The following is a 9,365-nucleotide window of genomic DNA, read 5'->3' as shown; positions in this document are numbered from 1 at the left end:
TTCTTTCGCACCCACTCCACATCATACACTGGACTGGGCCATTTGCCCGTTTAATGGTTTGTTCCAAACTACACTACAGTAAAATAGATGTGATTCCCATTTTGCAGTTGCAGCTCAAGAAATTAAGTTACTTGCTCCAGGCCCACAAAGCTGGCAGGGGAGAGCGTGGATTCAGATTCAGGTCAACCATTCACCTAAGCCTGCATTCTTTCTAATACATTACATCACCTGTCAAACACGGAGCGTTACAATTAGAAGGACTGTCTTAGTCCAGTCATTTTATTTCAAATGAAAAGATACTCTCATTTTATCTATTTTACTTATTTAATAAAGAACAGATGGCCCAAAGCAGTTTTCTTTAAGTTTTTCTGCTTACTCCTTCTCTTAATATAAAGACCAAAAAAATACTGGTACCTAATGAGAACATTTATTATTTGACATAGTAAGAATTAGTATAGATCCTATGTTGTAACGTGCTCCACTCATGTTGACTACCCTTCTTTCTATATAATCTAACAGCCTTCATTGCACAGTTCATTTAACTTATGAACACTTCAATTCCAAAATTGCTAAATCAAGATTTTAAGACTAGAACTAAATTGTTTAATAGAGGATAGAAGAAAAAGTCATTTACTTGAAAATGCATGCATTTTCATCTTATATTTCTCCTAACAGGAAACATAACATGTATATTCATTTTTCCATAATACCTAACAAGAAGAAATGCTTAATTTTAAAAAATACTTCAGCTACCCACTAAAACCAGTTCTTGAAAAACTTTCCACATTTGTTAATGCTGAAAAAAATGTTCACGTTTGTTACCAGTTCTTAAGAATGAGGGAGACGTGAGTTCTTGTTTCTACTGTTAATCTGCGTCATGTTAGAAAGAGGGAATGGGCAGGGGTTCCAGGAAGGTGTGATGTCTCTGAATTCGGTTTAGAAGCTGCTGTGCCACAGGTTTGAATTCTGTTTCCCAGTGGAGTTTGTGATAGTTTTTTAGGTCTGGATCAAAACTGCCATCCAGTGCTAGTTCTTCATCTGTATTAGAAAAATTTAAATTACAGCATTATTTAGAAATGTAATCCTATTGAATATAGTTTAATTTTGATGATATGAGTTAAACTCACCCTGGGTCATCCTTTAATACCAACATAACACAAGACAGGATTTCAGAGAAGTTCTTTACTCTCTTCTGTTCTTTATGAATACATCACTTTATTTTATTTTATTTGGAGAGGCAGGGTCTCCATGTATTGCCCAGGCTGGTCTCCAACTCTGACCTCAAGCAATCCTCCCACCTTGGCCTCCCCAAGTGCCAAAGTGCTGGGATTACAGGTGTGAGCTACCTTGCCAAGCCCATTAGTTTACAATTAGTATATTTTGGTATCTTAATTTAAATGGGCAATATTTTTTTCAAAAAAAGTCTGGCCAGGTGTAGTGCTTCATACCTGTAATGCCAACACATTGGGAGCCCGAGGTAGGAGAATTGCTTGAGCCGAAGAGTTCAAGATTAGCCTGGGCAACACAGTGACAGCTCAGAAAAAAAAAAAAATCAGAAGATTATCTGGGCATGGGGGGCATGTACCTGTGGTCCCAGCTACTCAAGAGGCTGAGGTCAGGAGGATCACTTGAACACGGGACATTGAGGCTGCAGTGGGGCACGATCATGCCACCGCCATCCAGCCTAAGCAACACAGCAAGACCCTGTCTCAAAAAATAAAAAATCCGAGATCGAACTGAACCCTTATTTCAACTAACTCCTTAGTTTTTTATATGTAAGTTGTATCTAAAAGTCAGATCACAATTTCTCAGAATAAACAACGTATTAATATGTTACTTCCTTATGTGTACATAGAAAAGTTAATTACTTCAAAGGTTAGATATAAAAGGAATCAGGAAATCTTTTAGGAAAATAGCTCAGTTAAATTTGACACTTTAAACTTTAGTGAAAATCAGAACTTTGCTGGCTTCAAAGCAGCAGGGAAGTAGTACTTTGGAAAGACAACCTTCCACCCCCAAACTCTCTCCGTAACTGAAAACTGAGAGACCTTGGGAATCCCAACGGGTATTAGAATCCCAAGTGAGCCCATGGATCATGCAGAAAAGAACTTGTAAGAATAAAATGCAAAAAGTACAACTTCAATTCTTAATCCACCATAAATATATTCAATCCAAGTAAGAAGATAAATGGCCACTGAGGTTTCTGTGCTGATTGCCACAGCAATTTTACATGTTGATGTTGAGCCTCACACCCTGTGTGACAGACTTCAGAAAAGTGCACCGACCTGCCAGTCAGATTAGCTCTGCCACTTCCTACATCTGTGACATAAGGCCAACTTCTAAAATGGTAACCACTAAATCCTAAAACAACCACAGATGTTGTTACTTAAATTGCCAACACTTTTTTTTTTTTTATTTTGAGTTGGAGTCTCACTGTGTCACCTAGGCTGGAGTGCAGTGGTGCAGTCTTGGCTCACTGCAACCTCTGCCTCCCGGGTTCAAGCAATTCTTCTGCCTCAGCCTCCTGAGCAGCTGGGATTACAGGCATGTGCCACCACGCCTGGCTAATTTTTGTCTTTTTAGTAGAGTTTTACCATGTTGGCCCAGCTGGTCTCCAACTCCTGACCTCAAGTGATCCGCCCGCCTTGGCCTCTCAAAGTGCTAGGATTACAGTCGTAAGCCACTGCACCCAGCTGCCAACACTTTTTTTTATAGGGCCAATTAAAATCCTATTATAAAATGCTTCATTACTCTGTTGATATCAGATTTTCTACACTGAATATTTGTGTACATTCACTATGTACTTTGGCACTATGGGTGTTAGTGTCACCACCCAAAATAAGATAAGGGAGTCTGGAATCCTAGTTTGTACCTCCCTCTCATCACAACCAAGTGGTCAACTATGCAGTTCTGAGATAAGCTCCAGGCAGACGCAAACACTTCGGCAAGGAGCTCCATGGAGACCCTGTAAGCAAATCTGGATCTCCTCACCCATGAGATAACTGGGCCCCGAGGGGAGAAGAATGCAGGAGATATTTGATACGTTCAAAGCTCTTCCTGTTTGGCTAATTCTGGACAAAAAGAGTCAGGTAGTCTCAGTGATTTCAGATTTCATTCCGTTTTTTTGAGACAGAGTCTGCTCTGGAGTGCAATGGTGTGATCTCGGCTCACTGCCACCTTCATGTCCCAGATTCAAGTGATCCTTGTGCCTCAGCCTCCCAAGTAGCTGGGACTACAGGCATGTGCCACCAGGCCAGGCTAATTTTTTGTGTTTTTAGTAGAGACGGGGTTTTGCCATGTTGCCCAGGCTGGTCTTGAACTCCTGACCGCAGGTGATCCACCCACCTTGGCCTCCCAAAGTGCTGGGATTACAGGTGTGACCAGCCATGATTTATTTTGATTTTTTTTGATTTTGAATTAATTTTTTAATTTTTGTATAAAAAAAATTTTATAAAAAATTTTTTAAAAAAAATTGGTATGGTAATATATCATTGGAGTGAGATGATCACAGTCAGAATCAGATAGAAATGAAAAAAAAAAAAAAAAATACAGCATGTGGAGGTGAGTCCAGACTGGAGGGAGGAGAAATGAAAGGAGAGTTGGAGTGAGCCATGGTTGTGCCACTGCACTCCAGCCTGGGTGACAGAGAGAGACTCTGTCTCAAAAAAAAAAAAAAAAAAAAAAAAAAAAAAAAAAGAAAAGAAAGAAAATGCATTCTGTTGTAGAAGTCCTTCTTTCCCAAGCTGCTGGCGGCTGAGCAGTGTGGCCTGGGCATGTCATAGTCCCTTCTTTCTCCTAGGGCTTTGGTTGGATTTAGTGGTTTTAGCAAAATCTCTGTTGGGTGTGTGGCTTTTTAAAATCTAATGTCAAGACCATGTTACTTGTCTTGAGGCCCAGCCTATAGTTAATCCACCCTCAAACCATATTAATTCTAAATTGGGTTAGACAAGATAACAAGAATAGCCAAACAGCTAGAGGTAAGAGAAATGAGGTCTAAAGTTTCAAAGTAAATACAGCAACATACATTAAAAGTGCCATATCACATGGGATATTAAATTTTGGAACTTGTACTGCAAAGAGTAGCAGAGGCTGATTGAGTAAAAATTTAGATCTATGATTCAATTTTTTTTTTTTAAGAGACAGAGTCTCATTCTGTCACCCAGGCTGGAATGCAGTGGTGCAATCATAGCTCACTGTAGCCTCAAATTCCTGGGCTCAAGTGATCCTCCCACCTCAGTTTCCTGAGTGGCAAAGACTACAAAACACACATACCCAGATAATTTTTTCACTTTTAGTAGAGATGGGTCTCACTACGTTGCCAAAGCTGGTCTCGAACTCCTAGCCTCAAGTGATTCTCCCACCTCGGCCTCCCAAAGTGCTGGGATTACAGGCATGAGCCATTGCACTCAGCCTTTGATTAATTCTTTTTAAGATTTGAATCATCATAAGTTAGAAACTGTGCTTCACAATATTTTACATCATGACTCTGTATACATATACGTACTTATATACAAATAAACAAATGTTTCACATTACAATACTTGTCCTTACTAAATATAATACATTCTGATATTTTCTTTCTTTGCTACTTCATTTTTTAAAGATGCTGGTCACAACCAACTAAATCGATTTCCTGACCTGCAGTGTGAAAAGTGCTTATTTAGATAACCAATCATTCTTAAGCTTTCTTTAGGCACAGCATGCTTCCAAATACTAAAATTTGGGGCAAAGTATTAGAAAGAGTTAAAAGACCCTAAAATATAAATGTATCAATGATCATTACAACACAATCATCATTAGAAGTTTGTGTCCTGTGGCATCTATAAAAGCTTCCTTTACTCACTACACTATTTCCTAGCTAGCTGTTCAGCAGCAGATGGCTGTTTAAGGGATTTATCATCGCCCTGACCATTCTAAGGCAAAGCTGTCGAATGTTCTAGAAGCACCTGATAGCTCTTCAACATAGGTTGATGTGATCCTCCAACTTGAACTTGGGGCCCCACTCTACCCTTGTCACAAAACCTAAGGTCCCACTGCCACGAAACTTAGGATGAACATACAACAGCCTAGCATACTTCCCATTTGCAACAATAAACTACACACATGGTCATCAGGTGCCAGCTCCCCGCAGAGGGGCTCATGGTAGTCTGGAGTGCTCAGCACACCACCAAGAACTTCAGCATCAACACGTTGCTTATGAGCTTATAAGACATGACTGCAGTATAATGGGAAGTTTCAGACCACGTTCTTTTAAAGCCACTTTCCAGAAAGACTGTCAACATTCCAACGATGTTGAGGATACATTACTTCTCCTTTTTTTCTAGTCACTCAGCAAGAAAAAGTTAGGTAACTTACATTACTATAGAAATTGCCATACCAGTATTTCCAAAAACAGTGCTCATACTTCAACACGGGCCTTGGTAATTTAACAGCTCATCCTGTTTCCAAAATGGCCTGTTTTGTTGTTGTTGTTTGTTTTTGGTTTTTTTTAGCTATCTTTGTAAAAGAATTGAAATGCAAGTATACTCTCACGCACATGCCCATTTCACTTGCAGCAGTCCCACTGCCCAGACACAGCCACGACCCTGTCAGAAGTCAGAGTCTGAGTGCTCATTGCCGAGAGAAAAGCCAGGAGGCAGCACAGCCCACCACCCAGCCCACGAGGCACAGTCTCCATGGTTCGTGAAGAGGAGCTCACGTGAGAAACCTGGGATGCACTGCACAGTGGCTTGGCTCCCTGAGTGAGCTGTGTTTATTTGTTGTTATCCATGCCACAGTCCCCCTGCACGGGGTGCGGTGGAGTAAGGGTGTTGTAGGTAACGGAGCAGCTGCAAAACACAGGGCTAGTTGTTTGTTTTCGGATGGGAAGTCCTGCCTTTGCTACAGTATGACTTCAGGCAAGCCACTTAACTGTCCTAAAACCTACTTTCCGTCTCTGTCACCCAGCTGATGGCCTCAGATCTTTCAAAAATAGAATAAACATGCTTTTAAAAGGATATAGCGCTATTGAAACAAAAGTACCACCATTGTTAGCCAATCCACATGCAGATATCAAGTACCTTCTTTGTATGAGGCAATATCCTTTTCCTAAGGTGGTTCAGTTGGAAAGGGGAAATAAGATAAAATTCACAAAATAATAATACAGGATAATTACAGGACAAGTTACACAATTCATGATTGATTGCTATATAAGAAGTATAGATTTCCTATGACTAGCCTACGACTGTGGGCTTGAGAAGCTACGTGGGAAGGGCCTGCACCTGGCTAGGCAGATTGGGATGGGCAGGTAGGAAATGAAACAGAACATGTGCAAAGGCACAGAGGCAAGAGAAGCACGATCAGAAGCCCAATTTGGCTATGCAAAAGTTGGGAATGGAGCGCAGTCAGCCCTTCGCATCCACGGGCCACGCATCCACAGGTTCATCCAACCACAGATAGAGAATATTTGAAACAACAACAATAAAAAGAATACAAATAAAAATCAGAGCACGACAACCATTCACATAGCGTTCACACTGTAGGTATTATAAGTAGTCTAGAGATGGTTTAACGTGTGCAGGAAGATGTGTGTTGGTGAACTGCCGATTCTATGCCATTTTATTTTTTTATTTATTTTATTTTTTATTTTATTATTATACTTTAGGTTTTAGGGTACACGTGCACAATGTGCAGGTTTGTTACATATGTATCCATGTGCCATGTTGGTGTGCTGCACCCATTAACTCGTCATTTAGCATTAGGTTCTATGCCATTTTATATCAGGCACGTGGGCATCTGTGTTGGTATCCGAGGGAGGCCCTGAAACCAATCCCCCCAGATACCAAGGGGTGACTGTAACAGGCAGCAGGGCCCACTAAAATGAAGTGCCTTCCAGGTACACTGCCCCTACTGAGAAGCCAGCCAGGCCCACACCTTCTGATCCATCTTTATGCCACATGGCCCCGCAGCCCCATCATCCTTGTTATTTATGGCTGATTGCCCCAGACTTGGGTAACAAAGGAAACCACAGATAGCCAGTCACCGGGTAGCTGCTGCCTACGCAGGAAAGCCCTGGGCCACAGGACAGTGACTCACTGAGCCAATCATACCTTCTCCCTGAGTGGGTGACATAGGAAAGTGCCCTGGCAACAGACAGACACAGGGAGGGCAGCAGTGGAAGCCTGGAGGTAGTTGAAGCCATGATCTAGAAGGAGCCTAGAGGGAGTAAGTGGGGAAGAGAATTCTTTGCCTAACAGCAGACACAACACAGCTGGGTCTCCAGAATGGTGGCGCCCAGGGGGCGGAGCTCATGACGCCGCCGACGGCTGAGGGGTCACCTGGGACTCTGGCTCCTGCCTGGCTCTCTGGGAGGCTTTGAGCAGTATCTTGTTTCCTGGCTTCTTTCTTCTCTGTACACTCTTCCCTTAAGCTCCTTTGCTAATGAGAGCAGGGGCTCTCAATCCTAGCTAATAGACTCACCTGTGGAACTTTGAACACAGATTCTCAGCCTCATCCCAGAGCTTCTGAATCAGAATTCCTAGGGCTGGGGCCAGGAAGGTGATTTTAGTTTTTTTGGGGTTTAACTCCACAGCTGATTTCAATGCTCTACCACCATCAAGAACTGAATTAAGGCAACCTGAACATGCACTTCTGCTCCCTGCAACCTGAGTCAGTTTAATGCTCATGGAGCCGACTGTGAACCTCAATGATTAAAAAAAAAAATGCTCATTTTTTTCCTTATTGTGTTTTAAAACACATGTACAAAATTATATTTACCTGGAAAAACCAAATTTCACATCAACCAGCAAACCCAATTATTTCAAACAACTCCTGAGTTCCAGTTTCTGTTTAGTGGCACAGTGTTACAACACTTAAAGAGTTTCCAGAGCACGTCAGCCACCTTCTGAGGGCTTGCTATGTGGCAGGGACTGTGTTAGGCTCTTTATACACATCTGCTCATTTATCACCCTGCAATCTGGACATTAATTATCCTCATCTTGGAGATGATACAGTATCATTTCGGAACGGCCGATAATCTGTGTGTTTAAAAGTTCCACAAGTGAGTCTGCTCTGCAGCCAGGATTGGGAGCCTCCACTCTGGTTAGTGAAGGAGTGCAAAGGAAAGGTGTCTGTTAAGCTTTCTCAGGTTGCAGAGCAGTCGAGCTCAAAATTTAAAAACTCAGCACCTATGGCTTCCAAGTGACCTTGAGCCTTTCCACATGGCCTCCCGGATCTAGTATGGTGGCTGGGCAGTGGTGGGTACATCTCCTCTATTTGGGAAAAAGGATTATTAAAAACACTCATTTACTGACCCAAATCATTGTTTTTAGAATTAACCCAGGATGAAAAATTTATCCTAAAATTATAAAAATTTTTTAAATGTAAAAAGTGATCCTGGCCAGGCAAGGTGGTTCACACCAGTAATCCCAGCACTTTGGGAGGCTGAGGTGGGAGGATCGCTTGAGCCCAGGAGGTTGACACCAGCCTGGGTAACACAGCAAGACCTACCGCTACAAAAAAAAATTTTTTTTTAATTATCTGGGCATGGTGGTGCGTGTCTGTAGTCCCAGCTACTTGACAGGCAGAGGCAGGAGGATCACTTGAGCCCAGGAGTTTAGAGCTGCAATGAGCAGTGATCACGCCACTGCATTCCATCCTGGGTGACAGTGCAAGACCCTGTCCCAAGAAAAGAAAGAAACAATCTTCTTTCCTCTGATTTGTATCAGTGATTTCCTACCTTTCAAGGATATAAACTCCATTGTAATGCCAAATAGTCTCACAGGCCCTCACCCACGTGATAATTAACGTAGCTAATTAAAATGTACAGCTTCATTTAAAAGCATGACTTAATTGAGTAGCTTTTAGCCATATTTTCTCAATTACAACAGTGTCTATTTGCTTTTGAACAACAGAAATACATTTATGCTGAGGTCTTATATTTATGCACTGTAGAGAAAATGCAAAAAAAAAAAAAAGCCATAGAAGAAATCATGATTGTATTTAATGAGTTGAAAGTCCTTCTGTCCCCATTGTAAATAGCATTCAGCCTCTTCAGATAGTTCCAAATTATAGTAATCTTTAACATACTCTTGTTGCTTATAGAAATATAGTCACCTAAATGCATACTAATATTTATCTGAACAGGTCACAGAAAAAAACTATCTCACACTGTGATAAAACTCACAGATTCATCACAGTCAAGAGTCTTACCTAAAAATGATGAGAGCAGGAGTAAGAGTGTGTTGGTGTCTTCATTTCCAAAACATGACGAAGTATTAGTGATGTTTTCACTGAAGTTCCATAAAGTTTTACAAACCAAGCAGGCCAGCTGCCAATCAGTAGGACCAAAATCTCTTAAACAATCCACTAACCTGAGTTAATAAAAT

The 9,365-nt window shown here is 41.4% G+C and overlaps 1 protein-coding gene across 6 annotated transcripts in view; it reads right to left on the bottom strand.

Annotated features, from left to right (window-relative positions):
- Nucleotides 1–411: 411 nt before the first annotated feature.
- The window catches only part of ARMC2 (armadillo repeat containing 2), a 132,839-nt gene continuing 123,885 nt past the window's right edge, over nt 412–9,365 (bottom strand). For 5 of the 6 annotated variants that reach the window (XM_012505900.2, XM_003255541.3, XM_030809535.1 and 2 more), the window contains 2 exons: nt 9,190–9,350; nt 412–1,038 (listed from right to left, as the gene is read on the bottom strand). In XM_012505900.2, coding sequence (XP_012361354.2) covers nt 881–1,038; nt 9,190–9,350 — 319 coding nt within the window. In that variant the 3' untranslated portion in view covers nt 412–880. The remainder of the gene's footprint in view (nt 1,039–9,189; nt 9,351–9,365) is intronic. The other variant, XM_030809536.1, reaches the window with a different exon arrangement.

Source organism: Nomascus leucogenys, chromosome 3 (assembly GCF_006542625.1).
Source record: "Nomascus leucogenys isolate Asia chromosome 3, Asia_NLE_v1, whole genome shotgun sequence".
Taxonomy (NCBI): Eukaryota; Metazoa; Chordata; class Mammalia; order Primates; family Hylobatidae; genus Nomascus; species Nomascus leucogenys.
Note: the sequence above shows the minus strand (reverse complement) of the source record. Positions and strands in the feature narration are given on the sequence as shown.